Source organism: Theobroma umbraticum, unplaced genomic scaffold (assembly GCF_002168275.2).
Source record: "Theobroma umbraticum cultivar Fairchild unplaced genomic scaffold, ASM216827v3 scaffold_44.0, whole genome shotgun sequence".
NCBI classification, from domain to species: Eukaryota; Viridiplantae; Streptophyta; class Magnoliopsida; order Malvales; family Malvaceae; genus Theobroma; species Theobroma umbraticum.
The window spans coordinates 9,676,281-9,700,075 of NW_018397255.1; the positions used below are offsets into that span (position 1 = coordinate 9,676,281).

The following is a 23,795-nucleotide window of genomic DNA, read 5'->3' on the forward strand; positions in this document are numbered from 1 at the left end:
CTGACAAGCCGTTTGAAAAATTTTACAATTTCTGGTTTTCACATTAAGAGAGAGAGAGAGAGATCGGAAATTTCCCCTTACATCATTAAAAAGAAAAAGAATTTTATTTTATTTTTAGAAAAAATCAAATTGGAATATTTTGTAGGATTTCACTTTTTCATTCTTTATAAACTCTTTCTTATTTTCCACGAGAAAAAAAAATAGAGAAATTTCTGTCTCATTGCACTCTCTTGATCATCACCATCATTTTACTTAATATCAAACGGAAATCTTTTTTTTATTATTATTATTTTCAGAAAATCGAACAAAATTTGCTTTGATTTATGTTAAGAAATTGAAGAATTTTTTTTTTTGTGGATTTTGATTGTTTTGATCAAAAAGTAGGAAAGGTTTACATAAAAATTCTGTGTCCACCGCCCCCGATGCCGGATAATCGGCAAGTTCAGAACAATGCTGTGTCGAATCAATCCGCTGATAACATTGAAGGTAGCACCGATTCTTTGTACGCTCTTTGTTAGCTCAAATTATACAAAGATCTGATGACGCTTTATATTTTTCTTTGTTTTTTTGTTAAGAATAAGTTCGTTGTGATCATTTTCCACTGTGATCAATGTTTTAAATACTTGTAAAAATGGTAAATTTATATTAATTAAATGAAAAGAAGTAGTAACTTTCTATATTTTAGGCTGCAAAGTTTTTTTTTTAATTGCAGCTTTTAAAAATTGAATTTTTTTTTGTGGTAATTTATAGTAGTAATAGATTTAGCTACAGAGTTTGTTATTTCGGTTGTTAAATTGATGGCTTATTTTGGTGCAATCAAATTATAATTTTTTTCTAGGAGGTTCTAATTTTGTTTATTTGGGGATTTTTTTCCCCAATGTTTCCAGAAGCAATTTTGCGGTTGAAAATTAATGATAATAATCAAGAGGTGGGTGTTTCTAAATCAACCGCGTACCCTGATCGTCCTGGTGAGCCGGATTGTTCTTATTATTTAAGGACTGGATTATGTGGTTATGGAACTAACTGTCGTTTCAATCATCCGACTTATGCTGCCCAGGTAATCAAGCTCTATTTTTTATTTTTTTAAACAAATGAATAGCATTAAGTGACTGATCATGTTAAGATGTAAAATAAGTGGATTTGAATTCTTGCGTTTAGAATATGTTATGAAGTGACTCTGTGTTGGAGAGGTTGATTGTTGTGATTTGTTACAGGGTGGCCAATATAGAGAAGAACTCCCTGAAAGAATTGGACAGCCAGACTGTGGGGTATAAATTCTTTCTCATTTAAGATTAGTGGATTACTATAATTTACAATATTGCCTTATATGTACAATATTGCCTTATATGTAGATGTTTGTGTTTCCATAATTCCATTTGCTGCTGAATATGTTTTTTTTTTTTTTTTAACTCTTACTGAGATAAGAAAAGGCAACTAATGTGGCTCATTTATGGGAATAGATGTTATTGAATGAAAAACAAGTTTTTGGGGAAATGAATATTGAATGGTTCATTACTTGAACTATGATATATTAGCAGACATGAGTCATGACTGCATGTGCAAGAATGTAAACATAGTATGTAGCGAAATTCAGTTTCCTGATTATGCTGGTCACCTTTTAGCTGTTTCTTTTATTATTGATTATGTAATGCAATATCAGCGACACTGTTTCACCAGTGGGCAGCAGGGACTATGCTCTTAATCTCAGTCCAAAGTTCTTCATTGAAAGTTCTGTCACATGTTTAAAAATCTGTAGAAAATGTGTGTTTTATTAATTTGTTAAGGTGCATGTTATGAAACTTTTACGAAACATATTTGCTAGAACAAGTCTTACTTGTATGCATATCCAAACATGTGCTTGTAACTGATAAAATGACGTAGAATATGTGTTTCATCTTTGATTTTTTTTTTCTGTTCTTTTTCTTCCAATCACTACTTTTTGACTGTTTAGTTAGATCAAGTCTGGCTCCTTATATAACTTCTTTGGATTCCTTTAAACCACACGCAACCAGGTGACTTACAATTTTTTAGGTTTTTGGGCCTGAGTCAGGAAGTTTATGTATTTATTTTTTTAAAATTTGTTTGGAAAGAAAAAGTATATGATAGATTTTTTTTTTCTCTATAGTGTACTAATGTTTCCTTTTAACCTAGTGAAGTGATGCATAACTCTTTATTGAAGGAAAACTGATGTTGATATAGCTTAGGATCGTGGTTGATTTGGTTGATCTAGTGCTTGACTGTTGGACATCTTGTTGATGCTGTCTCTTTTTTGTTTTTGATCAGAAAATGTTTCTGGTGGAAAGCTTTTTAATTTAGAGATTTTCTTCGAACCTGCTTTGCAGTACTTTCTAAAGACAGGAACTTGCAAATATGGACGAACATGTAAATATCATCATCCAAAGGACAGGAATGGTGCTGGACCTGTTACATTTAACATTGTTGGTCTTCCCATGCGTCAGGTGCTTTCTTTTTCTCTTTCTTTGATGGTCTTCCTTGACCATGTATTGTCTCATGCTGACTCTGTATATATCAGGATGAAAAACCATGTCCTTATTACATGCGAACTGGATCATGCAAGTTTGGAGTTGCATGCAAGTTCCATCATCCCCAGCCTCCATCAGCTGGTGCTGGCTTACCTGGAAATGGACCTGTGTCATCATCAATTTTGCCACCATCAGGTGTGTCATATGCTGGTGGATTACCCACATGGTCATTGCCTAGGGCACCATATGTTTCTGGCCCACGTTTACAAGGTCCCCAAAGCTACATGCCTGTTGTTGTTTCTCCTTCCCAAAGCATAATACCTGCGCATGGCTGGAGCACTTACATGGTGAGTGGATGCCTCTTATGTTGAGTAATGTCTATCTGAATTTCTGGCTCCAGTATAACGTGGTCAATTAAATCTGATATCTGCAAGTTGTTCTCCTTCCAGGGTGTTTTTTCCGGCAGAGTAAAACATAAAGTATATTGGAATGATTTTGAAAATAGTGAAATTTAAAGATTTTCACTCGTCCAAAAGCAAGGCACAATGATATAAGTTTCTCTGCCAGTGTGAACATTGTTTTGATCTCCTGGACTTTTGATTAACTGTACCTTCAAATTGCTAAATTTCATGTTGAGTTTTCAATTCACTGGATGGGATAATAATGTGATAAGAGCAGAGCCTTTGGATTTTTAGATAATAACATGATATGGTCTTGATTATTAAGAACTGGTTTATGAACTTTCTTCTAAGACCTGAAGGGCAAGTCCCCAAGGGTTTTCTGCATGTACTGCATGGTTTTCAGAAAGACTTATGATGTGCTTTTTCTTCTTATCTGCTGACACCATTTTATCATTTCTTTTTCTTAAGGACTTGATGTGCATTTATATCTGTTGTCTGTTTTTAACATTGTAATTGGGTAATAATTGAAATTTCTATTTTCATGGTTTGACAAACATCCTTAATACATATCTGTAGCATTTGACAATGTCCTTTTCAAACAGTTATTAATGGTTAGTTCATTGACTGGATCTTGCTGGAAGATACCGTCATTGGAGATGCTATGATAAATTACCTGGTCTTTACTCTATTCTTTATATAGAATTCACTTACTATTAGGCACATTGTTTTCTTTTGCATAAGTACGACTTTAAGACACCTTAGATGTCTTTATGTTTGTCAATTGTTGTTTGAGGTGCTTGCTGAGCAAGTCTGAAAAGTTGTGCTTTTGTTATGTTTACCATCATTAGGAAATGGAGTGGTTTACTTTCTCTTCCTTTGTAGTCTAGTAGACCAGAAATGATTAACTGTGTTGGTCATGCAAATGACCGCTGTCTAAAACAAACTTAACTGTGTTTTGTATGTGTTGATTAGTATTATTTGTTCCGCAACTTTATTGTCTATATCCATATATTTTGCACCTGCATGTTATTCACCTGTTTATTTGTGGAGATTACTGAAGTCTCTAGAGGCGGTTCATGGTAGCTTATGTGTACTTGCAGCAATTATATTGTGTAATTGCCTGTTTGTTATTGCTTGTTTTATAACAGGGTTCAAATTGTAAGGATGAACATAAGAGAGCCAGTCAAAACTTTGTCATGACTTTGATACTTTGAAGTGGTATGCAATTGATTGCAACATGCTGATCCCACATAGAGTTGCCTATATGCCTTTTATTGCCTTGACATATGTATTTGACCACATCCTTGAACTACAATGCCTTACGCAACATGTTTGTGCATTTCTAATTTTGTTTATAGGTTTGATAAAAAAATGTTCGTAGGTGGCTCTTATGTTGATTGGAACTTCTTTTTCTATATCTCATCTTTTTCCTCTTTTCTTATTTTAATTCTGATCAGGGAAATATGAGCTCTGTATCTTCTACTGGTATTCTTGGATCCAATTTTGCTTACAACTCAATGAATCCTGCTGAGTCAGGTTCTAGTGGACAGGTGTTCTTGTCATCAACATCTGCTTCAAATTTCCCTGAAAGACCTGATCAACCAGAATGTCGGTATTATATGAACACTGGCACTTGCAAATACGGATCTGATTGCAAGTACCATCATCCGAAGGAAAGGATTGCAAATTCTGCGGTAAATAATATCGGCCCACTGGGGCTTCCTTCAAGACCTGTAAGTTTCCTGTTTATCTGACACATGGTCAGGTATTTAACTAAATATGCATTTGGGTGAATGAGTTTGGCTGAAGGAATTTATATGGCCATTTCTAAAGATTTCATCACTCATAATTAGTTCGCTCATTTTGTTTTTCTTTTTGCAAAATGATTACGTTAATTGTTTCCTGTTCTTCTATATGTAGGGGCAAGCTGTATGTTCTAGCTACACTATGTATGGGCTCTGCAAATATGGTCCAACATGCAGATTTGATCACCCTTATTTGGGATATCCTTATAATTATGGCCTAAGCCTGCCTTTATCTGTGTTTGATACGTCTCTCCTAACATATCAAAGAATATCACCAACAGCCCATTCGTCTGAAGCTCCCCTGTCATCAAAGCTTCCTGATTGGGCACGGAATACTGATTCTGTGAGCAAGAAACATCAGAACTTGGAGACTAAGAATTCAGATGATCCACCTGAACAGGCTGCTTCTCCACCACATTCTTTGCAGAGTTCTTCAAAAGCCTCACATGATTAAACTGATTTAATCAGTCATTTTGTTATCTTTTGACTTGTCTCTTTTGTTAATTTGTACCCTTGAAGGAGACTTTGATGATATGTACCTCCTGCACCCCTTTCACCTGTGATCTGGCAGAGTGTTATAGGTTGTTTGGAGATTTGCTATTAGCAAAATGCTGGGGGGCAGGAAGGCATTTTTTTGTGGTGAATAAAATGCAGGTGAAAAGTTGTAAGATCCTTTTCCTTTCTTGGAATTCATCTCCTGCTCAAGGATGAATGCTTTTATGTTAATAGAGTCACTAGAATGTTTTAGTTTGATATGGTTGAGTGTTACATGGTAAGCACTTGGCAGCTCAGGTCCAGTTGAACAAGTTGAACAACTATGTCTGGTTCGATGGGTTTATGGGATAGATATACATCCTCTAGTCTACTGCATCATACTTTCATACGTGTATTGCACCATTACCTTTTGCAACATTTGCATTAGTATCTATAGAGAATAGATGTCGATTTAGAAAGATATACACTTTAGTCTATAGGAGCCTGGAATTCTTGACAAGGCAGATTAATATGTGCAAGAACTGAGTTCAGATTTGTGTTGAACTAGGTCGATGTAGTCTTCGATCTATGTCAAGTTTGAGAACAACGGTAGTGATATCTTCAACTTGTTAGAATCATTAGGAACTACAGATTCCGAGTCAAGAAATGACAGTAGAAATTTAGAAGCCACTGTTCTGCTAGAGAGACAAAAGATGTTGAGGAATATGGTAGTGTTTGTTACGATTCAAAATTTAAACTTAATCTCATGTAATTTTAAATTTTAAAAATAAAATTTTAATAAATTTATAAATTACGAATTCACATTTGTAACTTAAAAAATATGTTTGATAGATGGTGAAAAATTTATATTTATATATTTAATCTTTCTTTTATCTTTTGATATTTTATCTCATTCAATTGTACGACGTTTTTATTGTATTGACTTGTTACGTATAAAAGAGAGAAACTTATACATCAGTCTGAATCTATTTCAAACTTAATATCTTTTATAAACGTCTTTCATTAGTGAAAATTTAAATCTACATATAAAAACTTAAACTAATCTCGTATGATTTAAATTTTAAAAATATAATTTAAATAAGTTTATAAATAACTATTTATAGTAATATTTTAAATTTATCTATTTTTTTCATTGACGTAGGATATGTAACTTAAGTGCATTGAGTACAATAGGCTTAAAGAAGGCGCACCTCATCTTCATAATAAGATTTCTCAAGTTTAATTGAAGGATAAGTAGCCCAACACATTTCTTTTCCACAAATTGCACTTTTGATGCAGTGATTTTCGTTTTGTTTTTTGTTCAAAACAAAACCTACTAGAACAATCCTTAATTTTCTACATAAATAAATATTATGTATAAATAAACATTTAAAAATATTTTAAAAATTATTGAACTTAAAACATACACTAAAATTGTTAGACTTGGTTTCGATAACTATTCGAATTCGATGAAATGTGTAAATTTAAAAAATTTGAGTATACAAAAAGTCTAAAAATTTAAGATAGCTCAAATTATAAAGATAGAATTTTTTTTTTGGTACAATAGAAAGTTGGATGCATTTAAGTAAAAAACTAAAATAAAATCTCTAATGTATGAAAAATAAAATAATAAGTTGAGACCTAATGGTTTTTCACTTTTTTTGGCCAATAAGATCTAACGGTTTTAAAATGACAATAGTATGACATCAATAAATCCTATGGCTCAAATAATTCGGAAATAGAAATGGATGACTTGTAAAAAAAGGTTCGAAAGTGAGAATATTACCCAAAAGTATCTGTAAATGCTGGAAATATTCTAAGAAGAAAAGGAAAAGCAAGTCGTGGGAAAACCTTTTCTGAGTTTTCCCTCTCAGAAAACTTTCGTGTTTCTTCTTTTCATCTAAACTCGGTGAAATCGAAATAAGTCGTCAGAGTCAACTCAGCGGACTCTCACATAGAATGAACTATGCATCGATTAAGAAGCAGAGGCACCTCTCTTCTAGGTTCGATGGCAGTTCCCCACTTGAAGAGAGCAGCCCTTAATTCTTGGGCTGCTGTTCAAGATACCTACTTCTCCACCAAGGCACCTCCTCTTCCCAATTTTTATCTTATTTTTCTAGTTTCACTAGATGGGAATTCATTCAATTTAATTTATATGGGAAACGAATAAGCTTTTGTGATATTCAAGCTAAAATTATTATATTTCTCTATTTTTGGTACTACAGATTCAATTGGATTTGTGTTGGTATAATTTTATGGGGTTTTGTTTAGTGGCGATTGTTTTCCTTGTTAAAGTTAGTGATGACTGATTTTAATGGTATAGGATACATTTGAGAGGCATAAGGTGGTATTTACAGTAGGAACTTCTATAGCTTCAGTTGCTACAGCATGGTTTGGTGAGTTTCTCTTCCATTGTATTTCCCTTTACAGTTCCATTATGCTTTTTTTGATTTGATTCTAAATACAACATTGCATTTCTCTTTTCTGTCATTGAAATATAAATTTACTGCTTCAGTTTTTGTTGAAGTATCATTGTCGAGCTTTTCTATTTAGATCACACCCATTAATTCCCTAGACTTCAGTTTAATCAGGTTGAGTAGCAAATTTTTCTAAACCAAGGCTAAACTTCTCAATTTAATTCCATTACCATACTTAGCAGGTTTTGGACTTGATCTTCTCTGAAGTCCTTTAGCATTAGCATTGCAGCTTTACTAATTGGTTTTTCCATCCCTGTTGACAGAAGGTTTTATTGGTTAAAAGGAAAGAAACAAACTGCGTTGAGATTGCTGTAGAAGAATTTAGTGGACATTGTAAAGGCTTAACTAATTTTTGAAAATTGATCTATGGTGGATTGATGTGCTTCTGCACTCACTGCTCACAACTGAATTGCTGATTTTAAGTTGCAACACTCATTTTATTTTGCTTGCCTTTTAAAAAATTATAAATGCACTTGTGTCTCAAAGTTGGTCAGTTTTGTTGATATTTTGTAGAATTTGGCTCTTGGCTGAGGGGTTTCTGGTTTTTTATTATTAATTTATTAATTTATGAAATTATTGTTGGTTGTTTTGTTGTTATTTTGTAGAATACCAAAATATTTTTATCATAGAATTTATTTGAGCTTAAGTGAATAAGAATTGGTTTGCTTAAAAGAAGCATTCAGATTATTATTATCATTACCATAATTATTATTATTTTAAAAAAGATTGGCTGAGAGGATTAAACCCTTAAAACTTTACATATTGGAGCTCCATGTTTCAGTTAAGTCTTGTGGGAGCTCCTATAGGATTTGCTTGAGCATAAGTGAATAAGAATTGGTTTGCTAAAAAAAGCATAAAGCCATTTGAAGTTTGGCTTTTTTGAAGGCATCTCTTTGTGATTGTCTTGGAGGTCTGATGTTGTGGTTTCTAGCTCCATGTTCTTGCTATTGACAGTTTCGTTTATGTGCTAGGGCTGGGCATCTAACAAGAAACATATTGATGTTGGTACAGGGTACTCTTTACGGCATTATCATGAAACCAAAGTTAATCAAAGGCTTGAATTGATTGAGAAAGCTGTGAGAATTCTTGTCATTGCTTTAGATCTTCAGTACCATGCACGTATTAGTTTTTGAGTCAACTTTTGTATCCAATTAGTAGATATACTCTAATATTGTTTTCTTAGCCTTAAACTTGGATCCGAAATTGAGGGAATAAATTGGACACTTGTAGTCTTAGACTATTTTAAATGACTCAGGCTCTGTGTCCTTGGAATTGTGTTGTTTTGAATTGAGCTTGCTATGCATGACATTTTTATTATACTTTCAAAATGTTTTTCCAAATGGATATTGATTAGTTGTTACTTCCCTATAAGCTATACTTGCACTTTTTATTGCAATGGATTGTCATATATCTGGTTTTCTCCTTTCTTTGGTTAAAAAAGTTTGAGGTAAATGATTCTGATCACGTGTAAAAACCTGATGCTAATGGGTTGTTTATCTCCCTTCGTTTAATGGTTTCACTGTAGCGAGTTAGAACCTGCTGTTTGTTTGCTTGAGGGATTGTCAAACCTTTTTATGCAATTTTGTATACTCTGCTCCCTAATTCTTCTTACTTACCCTTTTCACTTTTACATATGAATGTGCTGCTTTTTATCTTGTGACAGATGCAAAACAATTATCATCTTGAGCACGCAGACATCAAAAAAGTTGTTGACCCAGGGCCTTCCAAACTGCTGCTTGGGTTGCAACGGCTGGAACTGCTCTTGTTGTTGGGTATGTTCACAATGGTTAATATATTCCTAATGAATTATAGCATTTTTTAAACTCTGATTACAATGTGTTTAATTAATAGGAGAGAAGAGAAAAGAATAGAAATGAGATGCTTTGGTGTGCAATTTAGTTTTCTCTTGCTGTACGGATAACAGATAGGGGATCAAGAGTGAAATTTAATGATTTTACGATAATAGTATTTGTGGCGCATGTTCTATGAAAAAGATTTAATCAATAAATTATCATGTAGAACTTATAAAATTAGCTAGTTTGATTGCTCTCCAAGTATCTCGACTTTTGGAGATATAAAGAGTGCACCATGGGAGAAATTTCTCCTCTTTGTTTTATTTATCTCCAACCTTTCCATCTGGCTTGATTTCTAAAGATCAAAGTGGTTCAATTTTGCTTTTAATTCGAGTGGAAGGGGTTTTTGGAGCCTTTCTAACATCAAGAGAAAATGATAACCTTTATAATTTTGCAATGTTTGAAAAACTTATGGCCAAAATGCAGTGAGTTGGAAAAAAACACTGCAGAAGGACGAAGAGTTAATGTACTTGTCATAGGGTCAGAAGTGGCAGTAACTGGAGGTAATATGAGATAAAGTTGCTAAGTTTTTTCTTGCAAAGAATACTAAACAGACATCTTACAATTTAATTAATATGGCATACCTCAAGGAATGTCCGTTGAGGCAGATTACAGACATGATAGCCGAGGATAAATGGTTTTTGATAGAGTTAACTTATGGATTTTGACAGAGTTAGGAAGTAGTAAGAATGTGGTTGAGTTTTTGGTAAGAATGCATGTCGAGGTTAATCTCTTCTCATCATCTGCCAATGCGAAGGTTGCCTTGTCTCTTGATTGAAAAAATCAATTTAAGAAATCATGAGGAGACTGGTTAAAACATCTTATTGAATCCTTATGTTCTTCGCTGTACTTTTAACTGGTACATACTTTCCCCTGTAGCTGAAAAAATCCCCTCATTAATATCCTTTCGACTTTCCAGTTTGCAAGGACCATATATGACATTTAAGTTGGTTCTTTGCCTTTATTTGCTTAACTGCAGATACGGCTTGGGTTGGCGAGGTGGAACATGGTATGCAAATAGAAAGTTCAGAAAGGAGCAGTTGAAACTACTAGGGCAGATAAAACCTAAAAGGTGGCAATTACTGGGACAATTAAAACCTAGAGGGTGGCAACTCCGGTTCCTTAAATCATCAGCAAGATCCCGAGGGCCAGAAATTACATTGAAAGCATCTGAAAAGATGCTAAAGAATGCTCCTGCCTTGTGCAATTCTGTGGAAGCCAATCGACCATGTTAACACTTACAATCATGACAGCAACTGTTAGAGATTTTTGCCCAATATAAAAGAAAAAGAAACTATTACTGGCAGTCTTACACCCGATAAGATTGTTTATCTATATTATCATTCTTTTGTAGGAATAGAACTTCATTGTTTCTTCTGCTGCATTCCCACTTTAGATTGATCATTCTGGGACTCCATTTATGTCCTTAGTGCAATTTTCTTCCGAGTGAAGTGATTGGGGATCCATGCATGCCCCCTAGGCCCCAGTGCAACAGAGTCTTTTCGGGATATTACTTGTGCACTCCCAGTGCAATTTTGTCTCTATTTAGTTTTTCATCCTATGGTACAAAAATTTGCTTTGGAGCCTTTGCTGTCAATTCTAGGATTGATGTTATTGTTGTTATTTTACAAAATAACTCTGTTCCATTGTCTCTTCATAACTGAAGATGACTAAGGTTGCAGCTCATGTCATGCAAGGAGAGTAACAAGTCTGGAGTAGTAACTAAAAGTAAAGATAAAGTGAATGCTCCTGTTGTCTCATCATCTTAGATTGGCAGAGCTGTCTGTTAATGAAATGTGGCCTTGGAGATAACAAGTTGACAAGGATGATGTCCCTGACTCCATGTATGTTTTCATGTCAGCAATAAAGGGTCTTTATTTTGTAGGTTTCAAGTTTCAATTATCAAATCTGCATGCTGGTTAGATTGGCTACTAATGGTGCTCTCTAAATAAAATTAATGGTGTAGTGTAATCAACCCTTTTACTTTAGGCATTTAGCTTAGCCCATCCTAAGTGCTTTACGAACCACACCCGTTTTTCCCTAACATATAGACAATTAAGTTTGGTCGGTCTAAGCAATTATCGGTCCATCCACCAATCTTGATTTCTCCTTACAACATGCTGCCCCATTTGTTAGAATATGATAAAATAATGAAAAAAAATTGGTAACAATATTCTCATATTATTAATTAATGAAAATCTCTAGCTAGCTTAAGCATGGCCAAAGTGCTCTAGGGCCATAGGGGTATGGACCCCCTAGAAATAGGATCGGGTGTGCATGGAACAAACCCTCTGTTTTAAGTCTCAAGGGAGAGGATAAGCATTAACTAATTGATGTACGTATCTAACAAGTAGTGCCTTGTGTTGGGACTTTCATTAATATAAAAGCACTAAACAGGTTGTCTCCTTTTCTAGGGGATTCATTTTCAGTTGTCAATATTTAGAAACTACCAACACCATCAACATTCTTAATTCCATTTCTTGACATGCCTATTAACCATCATTTGATCTAGAGATATCATTTCATGCAGTAAATACATGTCTCCCTATTTATGAAGTCAATTGATCCAAGACTAACTTCATATTTATAAAATCCTATTATTTAATCACTGAGAATTTATACCCTTTAAAACTTTTTACTGTATAAATATATTTACTTTTAAATAAACTTAATCACTAATCGCTTTTCAATAAATATTTTTTTTATAAAATCTGAATTAATTTTCAGTTAGAATTTGAGTCGAATATCGAACAAGTTTTCACATTGATACAAATTCTACCAAAACATTGATTTTAAATAAATCCTTATTACAAATAGTTTTCGATCTCACAAGCTCAATATATATACAGCAACAAATCTTTCGAATCGTCGTTTTTGCACCACTACTCGTGCTTATGATCTTATCAAGATAATTTCAAATGTTTTGTGACAAAAGCATGTTAATGAGGCAGAGATTTCCATCCATTATGGGATTATAACAAGTCAGAGTTGCATTAGGTATGGCATGTAAGAAGAACTTGAGGAGAGCAGGCAAAAAAACACATGTTTAATCGATGACTAGCTTGTAAGATTGAAGACTTTGATTTCATATGAAAATAATTATTTTATTGGGTATATCATCAATATATAATATTATATATTATCCATAATTTAGAGCTCATTCACGTCAAAAATTAATTTTTTTAAAAAGTAAGCTTTAAAAAGCTTTAAAAATTAAATACTTATTAATATATAATTTAATACACATAATCTATGAATGGTGATGTCATCTTTATAGAAAAAGTTGTAATGTTGATGAGATGACAAAATGTAATACTATTTATTTACATGTATTAGACATTCTTTAACAAGGTTGTGAGCTGTAGTTTAACATTATATAATATTACAGAACAACTTACCAAATATAAACTCTAGATATAATCATGGAATCTTGTTTTGGTCATAATATTTGGTAATAACAACTGACAAATGAATACTTAACCAAAAACAATATCAACCAATACTAATATAATTACCTCACCAAATGATCTAGAACTCACCCTGTTCCATAGTTTTATTCCTTGATTATTTCCCGGGAACCAACCCATATTATCATTAATCAAATAATTACAGGAAATATTGAAATTATTTAAAGAGTTTCTTTGTTTATTCCATTTGTTCCCAAGTTATTTTTATTATAGGTATAATATCTTAAAAACCTTTTTAACTATTTTTGAAATTTTTAAATATGTCTTTATATTTTTATTACATTCAATTAAGTTTTTATATTTTTAATTTGAATAAAATAAATCTTTTTATTTTTATTTTAAATTTAATAACCATTTATAATTAATTGTTGATTTAGTCAAAATATCACTTATCATTTTATATCGCGAAACGTTGATGTGGTACAGACATGATATATTGACATATCATAATAAATAATGACATAACATATTGATATGACGTAGTTGTATCGTACTTTTTACCCTTTGCATTAATATCATTTCAGCATTATGTAAATATAAAATAATAATAAGTTTTTTAAATAATGATAATTAGTCGATTATTAATTATAAAAGTTTATTTGAACTAAAATATAAAAGCTTGATTATATTAATAGAAGAATAAAAATTTATTAAAGTTTTTAAAAATAATTAAAAGAACTTTTTTAAATATTATGTTTTTATTATATTTGCTGTAATAACAAAGCAGTAGAACTCTGATTTGTTATTTATGAACATTAGACGCGTCTCAATTTCCAATGCAGCTGCTGTTTTGGAGCTACTTTGGCAGTTTCTTCCTATTGAGACAAATGAAACTGTGAGGAAGACATTTTCTTTGTGCAAATCTGTTTGGCTTATGCATTTGCTGCATTGGGTTCATCATCAACCTCTTCAATATATACATGCGAAGGAATTTCTTGTTAATTTAAGGAATCGTGGCAGCGCGGAAATGTTCCCAAAAAAAAAAAAGAAAAAAAAATGATCTAAAGGCTAATGCATTAATAATAGGGGAAAAAAGGGCCCACTCAATACCTTGTTTAAACCAGTAGAGCAATCTGTTGACAAAGTGTTTTAGAGCTCTTCATGTGAATACTTGATTCTGTTTTTATTTGGATTTCAGCTACTATAAAGTTGCCTCAACGTTGGGGTTGTTGAAGCAGGAAACGTAAAATATATGGAGGTAGCCAACGGTTTAACCTGTGTAATTTTACTCATCTTTTTCAGTGGGTCAGCAGCTGGAAGCAGAACAAAGTTGTTTTCATTCAATGCTCAAGGGAATGGCATCGGCGTGGCTGCGTTGGCTCAATCATCTGATGATGGTATTTGCAAATCAATGGTGGAGACACAAGGCTATGCGTGTGAAGAGCACATGGTGAATATGCCGACATTCTTTTCCTCTTCAGTTCAAGTCCCAGGGTTTGACATTTTAGCCAAATGCCAACCACTGTTTTATACAGTTTGAATGATATGTTGATTGGTTTTTAGGTAACTACACAAGATGGATACATTCTCAGTATGCAAAGAATTCCTGTGGGGCGGTCAGGTGGGGCACCAGGAAGCAGGCCACCAGTCCTGTTACAGCACGGGCTCTTAATGGTTGCTAAAATCTGTCATGGTGCCACTGCTTTCTGATACAATGAATTTCGACAAAATTCTGTATGTAACAAGGACTTGTATGATGTCAGGACGGAATAACATGGTTGCTATTGCCTCCAGAACAATCCCTGGCATTCGTCTTGGCAGATAACGGGTATGATGTCTGGCTTGCTAACTCGCGTGGAACAAAATACAGCAAAGGGCATACATCACTCAGTCCTGCTGATCCGGTTATTATTATGGTGTCTTCCTTATTTTTTTCCCCTTGGTTATGAATTGTATGCATGAGACTGATTCTTACGCGTTTTTAGGCCTACTGGAATTGGTCGTGGGACGAATTAGTAGCTTATGATCTTCCTGCTACATTCCAGTATGTGCATGATCGAGCAGGGCAAAAGCTGCACTATGTTGGGCATTCACAGGTAAATTTTGAATCTGCTGCTTCAATTTTCCTTTTTGAATATTCTCTTAAACTATCAAGGCTAATGGTGAATTTGATATTCTTTGCAGGGAACTCTGATTGCTCTGGCTGCCTTCTCAAAAGATCAGCTGTTGAACATGTTGAGATCAGCTGCTTTACTCAGCCCAATTGCTTATGTGGGTCAGATGACTTCCCCACTTGCGAGAAATGCTGCTGACAATTTCATTGCTGAGGTTAAAACAAATACCAATTTCTTTCTGTTATTAATCCAAATTGAAGACAACTATTTTAACGGTATAAGAATCGACTTTTGACAGACATTGTACTGGTTGGGCCTCAGTGAATTTGATCCAAGAGGGTAAGAATCCCATTGCCACCTCTGTTCTTCACCTTTTCCCCAATCTTTGACGGCCAGCCATGAGATTTTTAGTTGCTGTTGCTATGTGAAATAGAAAGTTTAGAGAGACTACAAAGATGACTGTTTGGTATTTCTTAAAATAGGTTGTGAAGGTCATTCTCTGTTTTTCCATTTGGATTGATGACATTTTCTTGTCAATGTTTCTTTCTTATGAACAGGGAGGCTGTAGTCAAACTTCTGAAGGACATCTGCCGCAAACCTGGTGTTGACTGCACTAACTTGTTGACCGCGTTTACAGGTACTTCTAATGTACCTATTGATTTATGATATGAAGCAAATTTAATTGGAAACTGTCATCTGTTCCTGACTAGACATCTTTTTGTAGGTCAGAACTGTTGCTTGAATTCTTCCATAGTCGATATTTTTCTTGATCATGAGCCTCAACCATCAGCAACAAAGAACATGGTACATCTGGCTCAGAGTAAGTACCTGTAAACATCCTTTCAGAAACTAAAACATTTTTGGTTTAGAAATGCCAGCTGCATAATTCTGGGTTTATTTTACCAGTGATTAGACAAGGAACCATAACAATGTATGACTACAATGATGCGAGTGAGAATACAAAGCATTATGGGCAACCTACTCCTCCAGCATAACAACATGACTAGCATTCCAAATGACCTTCCTCTCTTCCTCAGCTATGGAGGGGAGGATGCTCTTTCTGATGTAAATGATGTGAAGCACCTGCTGGATAGTCTCAAAGATCATGACGGAGACAAGCTTGTAGTTCAGTATAGATATGATTATGCCCATGCAGACTACGTCATGGCAGAAAATGCTAAGCAAGATGTATACGATCCCTTGATTGCCTTCTTTAAGCTACAGTGAACATAAATTAAAAGAAAAACTTCTACTCTATCGTTTTTTCTTTTGTTTGTTATTCTTAGCTATATATCTTCATACCTTGGACAGCCAAAATTTGTCATGTCTGGCCCTATAGTTACAATTCATATATATATATATATATATATGTATATACTATATATATATGTATATACATGAGAAAGACCTGTAGGCTTTTTGTCCTGTTCATCTGTTTTGATGGAACAGGTTTGGGGGTGAAGGGGAGAAGAAGTAAACTAAACTCACGCAACTTATCTGCCAAAGCAGAAATACTAAGTAAGCAAAAACGAAAACATATCACCATCAGTTGTAACTGTCAAGAGACAAATAAACATGCAGGAAAAAAGCTAGCAGTAATTGAAGCACCAATTTTATCAAATTTGTGTTCCTAAATCCTAATATTTTTCAGCTGGCGCAAAGAACAGATGCATCAGTTTCTGACGCCCGCCAAAAAGGTGGGTCTTTCAAAATATTGCTTCTTCAGATTTCAGATTACTTGAACTGTAAGATTTACAATCTGAAAATAGATAACAAATGACCCAGCAGTCTTAAGATCTATATGCATCAACTCATCTTGCAATGCTCCCAATATCCGTCTTAAATTTCTAACTGAGATTCAAAGAGTTAGAAATTCTGCCTACAGAGCAATCTCTCAGAATCTGCAAAACTAACTGTAAACTTCTAGGATCCAAAGTAGCACAGAATAACAGAGTGAATCTTAAGAGTCTGTCTGTTACTAATTCGTTTTTCATAGCTTTTTGTGCTATATCAAATTGTATTCCCCATTCAAAGACCTGATGGACAGAAGTTTCCACTTTTCAGTGATGGGGTGTCGTATATGTTCATAGGCATACTCCGGTTGGTCTTTTTTGATTCACATATGAAATCTTCCAAAACTCCTCTCCTCCATCCGACGAGCCACGCCCTCACAAGCCCTTACACGCTTCCACGCGCGCCAGCCACACACACCACAGCCAGCCAGTTCCCACCCACACCCCCACAGCCGCCCGCCCCCCCAAAAAAAAAAAGAAAAATCTTTCCAGTTAAACGATCAAAGTAAACTATTGAATAACTGAACAAACATCTTTGCTTGAAGAAATTTATATTATATTAAATAACACATGTAACAATGACAGATTTTGGCAGAAAGGCATAGTGTTTTCAGATCAATGTAGTCATTGGCCATATCTATAGCGCTGACATGTTATAGTCCCTATCAATCCAGTTTATCATCAACACAATTTACTCCTAGTTTGACCTTAAAGTGGATTGTTCTGTAGCTCTTTTCTGCGGCAGCTTCTCCTTTGATATTTACTAGTATCACAATCCAACATACGTTATTACCTTTTGTTCATATTGCTTCCCTCCCCAGGAAATAAACAATCTGTTTTTCAGTTATCCACAAAAAAAAAAAAAAGGATAAAAGATAAACACCATCTGTTTCTAATATATTGCTCCCCTTATAGTTTTCATTGTAGCCTGCTTAATCAGCCAAGGAGACTTGGACTTAAATATTTTTTGTAAAGAGGGATCGTGCCAGCAACGATACCTAGTCTTATGCTAATGATGACAATCACGAAGTATATTTGGGCCATGCTTGATATCTTAGGTTTTATTAATTTAATCAGTGAATGGGCACTGACATAGGAAGCAAGGATAAGCATATTGGATATAGGTATGATTCCCTTCAAATATAAACCATATGGAAATAATTGAAAGAGAAGGATAATATATTATTACAATACATTAAAAAGTAAACGCAAAGAGTAGACGTCATAGTGCTAATCTATTATTCATTCCTATACTGTACCTTGTTGAATGGCTATTAGAGATGAATTTCATGAATATTGCTGGTCAAAGATGAGCTTAAGTTTGTAGTTTCTTTCTAATGATTTTGTTTATGAACTCATTTATGCTCATTAATACTAAAAGGGTTATTTGGACGCTTTTATGCATGTCCGAAAGTTTCTCAAGTATTTGATGCAGCTTGAAAGACTTTGGGAACATATACAGAAGGGTAACAAATACAGCCCTTAAAAGTGCTGAAAAGTATCGGTTATATTTGTGATACATCGATACAAATGCCTTTTAGAAGTATCCATCCACAGAGTTTCATTTGCAACATAGGTCAATTGAGAAGGCCTGCGATTATAGCAAAGAATACTACCTTGTTTCATTTGTATTTGTCGACTATAAAACTAGGGAAACTGCCAGGTTGTGTAGTGGACATAAGAGAACTCAAGATGCCTAACTTTTCAACTGTTTTAACCCTATTGGTACTATTCTCTGTGTCAGCAAATGCAGCAGCCACTAAGAAGGTGTTTTCAACCAGTTCTAGGGATGATGTAATCATACATTCCTCAATCACCGATGATACTATCTGCAAATCATTGGTGCAGACTCAAGGTTATGTCTGTGAGGAACATAAAGTAAAGATACACGCTGTCTTCCATATGTTTTCGCCTTACCTCTTAAGACCACCAACTTGTAACAACTCATGACTTCGGACAAAAAAATTTATGGTTTCAGGTTACTACAAAAGATGGTTACATTCTTAGCGTGCAGAGGATTCCGGTTGGGCAGTCCGGTAAGACAGAAGACAAGCCACCGGTACTACTGCAACACGGGATCTTAGTGGTTAGTCACCATACAACATTTCTAGTGCATGTATATATAACTAAGCATGATGTAAATCACATGATATAGTTAATAACATAGCATGTTATTGTGGCAGGATGCTGCACCATGGTTGTTGAATTCTCCAGATGAATCATTGGGTTTCATTTTGGCAGATAATGGCTTTGATGTGTGGCTTGCCAACACACGTGGAACTAAATATAGTCGTGGACATACATCTCTGAGTCCCAATGATTCGGTTCTTTTTCTATTTATCAGCACCCTTGATTGGACTACAACAACTGTAAACTGTTTTGCTCAAGAGTTTATTCCTTATATTGTTGCAGGCTTACTGGGAATGGTCATGGGATGAATTAGTCCACTACGATCTTTCTGCTTTAGTCCAATACGTTCATGATCAAACTGGGCAGAAGTTCCATTATGTTGGGCATTCCTTGGTACTGTGTTTTGTAGTTCTACCTGTTCTGGTATATTATTGTTTCCTAGACTTTGCTAGGCATACAATAGCTGATACTAAGAAAACCCTCGAAATTTTAGGGAACTTTAATCGCTTTAGCTGCCTTTTCCAAACAAGAGCTGTTAAACATGTTCAGAACAGCTGCTTTGCTGAGTCCAATTGCTTACCTGGATCAGATTCCCTCGCAACTAACAAAAGCTGCTGCTCAGCTGTATTTAGCAGAAGTAAGACAGATCTCTAGGTTTATCCTTTTCAAGTGTGAATTGCAGTTACCCCTGACATGAATCTCATTGTCAATTTCTGTTCCCCTTCTTTGATTAACAGGATTTATATGGGTTGGGTTACCGTCAATTTCCTCCAGGATGGTGAGGATGAAGTTGATCAATATTAGCATCATCCTATGCAATCAATAGCTGCTTGAAATTCTTATTTGATTTGGTTCTTAATCTTAAATATTCTCGGGAGAACTATTAGAGTAATCCAAAATAAAACATAATCTTCAGGGTTTTATCAACAAGATTATTCCGTGAGAAAAGATAAACTATCGGTATCACTTATATCATTTTTACACTTTAGAAGTAATGAGAATCCTTTTCACTTCTATAGGAATACCTTTTCTGTCGAGTATTTGTTTGATAATTTATAGGAGCAATGCAAGAAAAGAGGTTCAGAAGCTAATTCCCAAAGCTGTGAAGAATGTAAACATCAATTGTTATTTGTTGACTTTGGACAGGGATGTTCTAGCCCCGTTTCTGGAAGAGATATGCAATAAACCAGGCAACGACTGCTCCAACTTAATGACTGCTTTCACAGGTCCTCTTCAAAGCTTGCTCATTAGATCCTTGACACGAACATACTTATTTCGCTGTTGCTAATTGGTAAAAACTTATGGCTTTCACAGGGCCAAATTGCTGCGTAAATTCTTCAAAGGCAGGTGTATTACTTAAGCATGAACCCCAGCCAACTGCAACTAAGAACATGATCCACCTATCTCAAAGTAAGTGCGTAAGTTATAGGCTTGACTGACTTCCAAGCCAATTTTAAATGATAAATTCCAAAGAAACCTTTATAATGGAATGAAAATAAAATAACAAGATATGGTCATTAATTTCTTCAATCATCATTTGATTTGGCGCTTTTGATTGTTGAATAGTGATTAGAACGGGAACCATAACAATGTACGATTATGGAAGTAAAGATGAGAACATGGGGCACTACGGGCAACCGACTCCCCCAACGTACAACATGAGAAGCATTCCAAAAGACCTTCCTCTTTTCCTTGGCTATGGAGGGAAGGACATGCTTGCTGATGTTAAAGATGTGAAGACTCTGCTAAATGACCTCAAAGATCATGACATAAGCAAGCTGGTTGTAGTATACAGGAAGGACTATGCTCATGCAGATTTTATTCTTGGTGTGAATGCAAATCAAGTTGTCTATGATCCTCTAGTTTCCTTCTTCAAGCTCCATTGAACTTGAAAGTGACCTATGGCGGAATTTGTATATGTGATCATTCTGTGATAAAGCAAAATTTAGGCCTATATTTTCTACTTCTTGTGCAATTTAATTCACAGATTACCTGTTACAATCTTTTTCTTATTTAATTGGATGACTAAGCGATTCATTCAAACAAAGCAGGCTAAACAGAATTACAACCTACTCAAAACACTAGCAGAAATCTTCCACTTTGAGCAAAGCAACCTGTTTCTCTGTTAACATAAACTTTTACCAGACTTGAGATGCAAATCCAGATAGCAGAAGTGATTTCCTCAAGTAATGCTTCTTCATTTTTTCTCTTCCCCTGCAACCAGGTGCGTAAAGCAGAACTTCCATGTATGGTACAAGCAACAGAAGAGTTCTAATAGAGACTAAATTCTAGCATGAATAAGTTTGATTGACCTGACCAGATTATAGACTTACGGTCAAGGTAGAGATGTGAGGTGTGAAGTCAAGTAGCAAGAAGGAAATTGGACCACATCCACAAGGCTAATAGCAATGGTAGGTTGAACACACTTCATGTACCGTGCGCCTACAGGGGCTATAAACTTGCTATTTCAGTGTAATGGCAGAGGCTGCCACCGGAAAACCTTGGAAATTAATCCAGGTAAGGCAGATGATTATTTGCAGTAGTTAGGCCAAACTCCCTAATGATCAAATTGCTAATAGGTAAATCATCAAATGCTATTTCTCCCCACAACAAGAAACACAATGATAATGCTGACGTATAATGCTTATTTGTCAGATTTCGTATCTTATAGATTGTGAGAGTTAGCTATTTTCTCTTACAGATATTTCAGAAAAAAAAGTGGGTAGATATATGAAACTAGTTCCAGCACTCCTCCCTTTTCTGTTCTTGTCAGAGATAGATATTTGGCCTAAGACTGAAGTGATTCTGAGCTGCAATGTGAGCTGCTACAAAAGGATCCACACAATAGTCTCCTGGGCGGCGATGACCCTTTTCCTGCAAGAACAGCTCCTCACAGCAAACAGCTTGAGGGGGTAAAACTGAAATTACACTTGCCTTCTGAGAACTAGTAGGAGACTTTAACAGCTTTTTTAGCTTTCTACCATATTTGGTGAGCCACTCCATCCTCTTAGGCTTCTCTGCTTTGTCTTCCATGATTTCTTGATCTTGAACTATAAATTCCTTACTCTCCCTTCCGAGTTTTGGCAGAAAATGGTGGTTAAATAAGACTTGACATCACATGAATAATGTGTAAGCTTGGCTTATTTCATGGAGCTTGCTTTAAATGTTTCTAGGCTGTTACCAACAGGAATAAGCAAGAAGCCGCATTTTCCCATGTCACTTTCTTGCCTTTAGGGATGTTACGCCATTCTGTTAGCCCGATAGAGTGTGCATTTGCGGCCATATGTAATATATCTAATCCTTCAATTCAATGCAAGAGCAGAAACTGAAAGCGTGAAGTTTTGCACAACTTCCTAACTTGAACCTAGCGGTTGTGGCACCCAGCTCACGCAATCTACAACGCATGCTGTAATAAATGTGAAGTTTGGGTTACATATTGTTACATATTCTTCTTTCACTTATATTTTTTGAGATTTTAATATGACATTTTAAATTGAAATTTCAGTTTTAATGATGTTTTAAAATTTCAAAACTCAATATAGTAACGGATTTATTTGTAAGATTGTGATAAGCTCACATGCATATAAATTTTTAAATATATAAAAAAATTATGACTTGAATTTAAAATTTTTATTTAAATTTGATCTCAAGTGATAAGTTTATAGGATGAGAATAAATATAGAACAGTTATGTCATGGGAAGAGCAGTGAAAATAACTCAAAACTAGTAGTAGGTTTATGAGTTAGTTTTACCATGCCTAACTTGATGTCTTTAGATATGAAAATAGTTAAGAGATTTGTTATAATTTTTTAAAAAATAGATGAATGTTTTTTGGTTCTCTAAGAACAAAAAAAGAGAAAAGAGAGTAATCAAGGAAGAAGAAAGAGAAAGTTCTATCCGAATTGAAAAAAAGGTGAAACACACTATTTCATTAATGCAAAAGAATTTAAATACACGATCAAGAGAAAAAAAAATTGTAAACATCCAACTAAAAATAACAACTTACATGACCATTGCTTAAAAGGAATTTCGCATCGAGGCATGTGCAAAATATTCCTTATTGCTAGCCCTAGGACATTAATAGGATAACCACCTAAATGACACAACATAGAAAAAAGAGAAAATGCAATCCTTAACAACTTGGTAAAGTAAAAAAATGTAAAGTTGAAAATGACATAGTAAAAAGATTTAAACAGCGACAACTACTAAAGCTAGACAAGTGTTGTGGCCATGTTTTTTCTTTTCCATTTAAACTTGAATTGGTATGAACTCCATTGATGAACCAGAACTAAACTTTCACACGAAAACAAAACCCAACCATTGAACACACCTTTTTGGGTTTTGTTTTGCATATTCCCAAATCATTCCTCAGACAAATGAACTTTTTCTTGCTCAAGCTTTTGGTAAATATACCTGCCAGTTGTTCAATTGTTTCGTAGTGTTTTACTTCAATTTCTTCATCTTTTACAACATCTTTAATTGAATGAAATTTAACTATTATGTTTGGTTCTCTCATGATGAACTAGATTCTTTGTAATTGAAATTGCAGACCAATTATCAATGAGTAGAGTAGTTCCCTTTTTTTTTTTATCAAACCCTAAATCAAATAAAATTTTCCTAAGTCAAACAGCCTGATTTGCAACTAGTGTTGTGACTATGTATGCTCAACCTTAGTTGAAGATTGAGCAACGACCTCCTATTTCTTGGAGTTCTAGGAGAAAATGGCACTCCCAAAAAAGAAACAGTAGCCTCCAATACTTTTGGAGTCAACAACACTCCCAACCCAGTCACAATCACAATAACTAATCAATTCACTACTTTTCTTCTTTTGAAACCTTAAACCATAATCAATTTGTTC

The 23,795-nt window shown here is 34.6% G+C and overlaps 4 protein-coding genes across 5 annotated transcripts; all 4 read left to right on the forward strand.

Moving 5' to 3' along the window:
- Positions 1-5,444, forward strand: LOC110409364 (zinc finger CCCH domain-containing protein 3-like). Of its 2 annotated transcripts, none has more exons than XM_021418682.2 (7): positions 1-486; positions 891-1,057; positions 1,215-1,268; positions 2,343-2,459; positions 2,534-2,830; positions 4,342-4,617; positions 4,805-5,444. In XM_021418682.2, the coding sequence occupies exons 1-7, from the start codon at positions 423-425 to the stop codon at positions 5,141-5,143; spliced, it is 1,314 nt and encodes a 437-aa protein (XP_021274357.1). In that variant the 5' UTR covers positions 1-422; the 3' UTR covers positions 5,144-5,444. The 2 variants fall into 2 exon arrangements, with proteins under 2 accessions (XP_021274357.1, XP_021274356.1); XM_021418681.2 differs by having other exon boundaries at positions 2-486; positions 888-1,057.
- A 1,522-nt stretch (positions 5,445-6,966) lies between these two features.
- Positions 6,967-11,356, forward strand: LOC110409132 (triacylglycerol lipase-like protein). The gene is given in 6 exon segments (XM_021418379.2): positions 6,967-7,246; positions 7,487-7,559; positions 8,652-8,716; positions 9,304-9,366; positions 9,369-9,412; positions 10,473-11,356. Coding segments are annotated over 6 exon segments (618 nt in total). The 5' UTR covers positions 6,967-7,129; the 3' UTR covers positions 10,729-11,356.
- Positions 11,357-14,079: 2,723 nt separating this feature from the next.
- Positions 14,080-16,309, forward strand: LOC110409466 (triacylglycerol lipase 2-like). Its single transcript, XM_021418818.2, is given in 10 exon segments — positions 14,080-14,350; positions 14,464-14,574; positions 14,664-14,804; positions 14,886-14,996; positions 15,085-15,228; positions 15,313-15,353; positions 15,572-15,651; positions 15,739-15,834; positions 15,921-16,006; positions 16,008-16,309. Coding segments are annotated over 10 exon segments (1,242 nt in total). The 5' UTR covers positions 14,080-14,152; the 3' UTR covers positions 16,242-16,309.
- Positions 16,310-18,499: 2,190 nt separating this feature from the next.
- On the forward strand, positions 18,500-20,823 carry LOC110429176 (triacylglycerol lipase 2-like). Its single transcript, XM_021445077.2, has 9 exons — positions 18,500-18,685; positions 18,786-18,893; positions 18,991-19,131; positions 19,220-19,330; positions 19,431-19,574; positions 19,675-19,715; positions 20,084-20,163; positions 20,252-20,347; positions 20,504-20,823. The coding sequence occupies exons 1-9, from the start codon at positions 18,500-18,502 to the stop codon at positions 20,821-20,823; spliced, it is 1,227 nt and encodes a 408-aa protein (XP_021300752.2).
- The last annotated feature ends 2,972 nt before the right edge of the window (positions 20,824-23,795 follow it).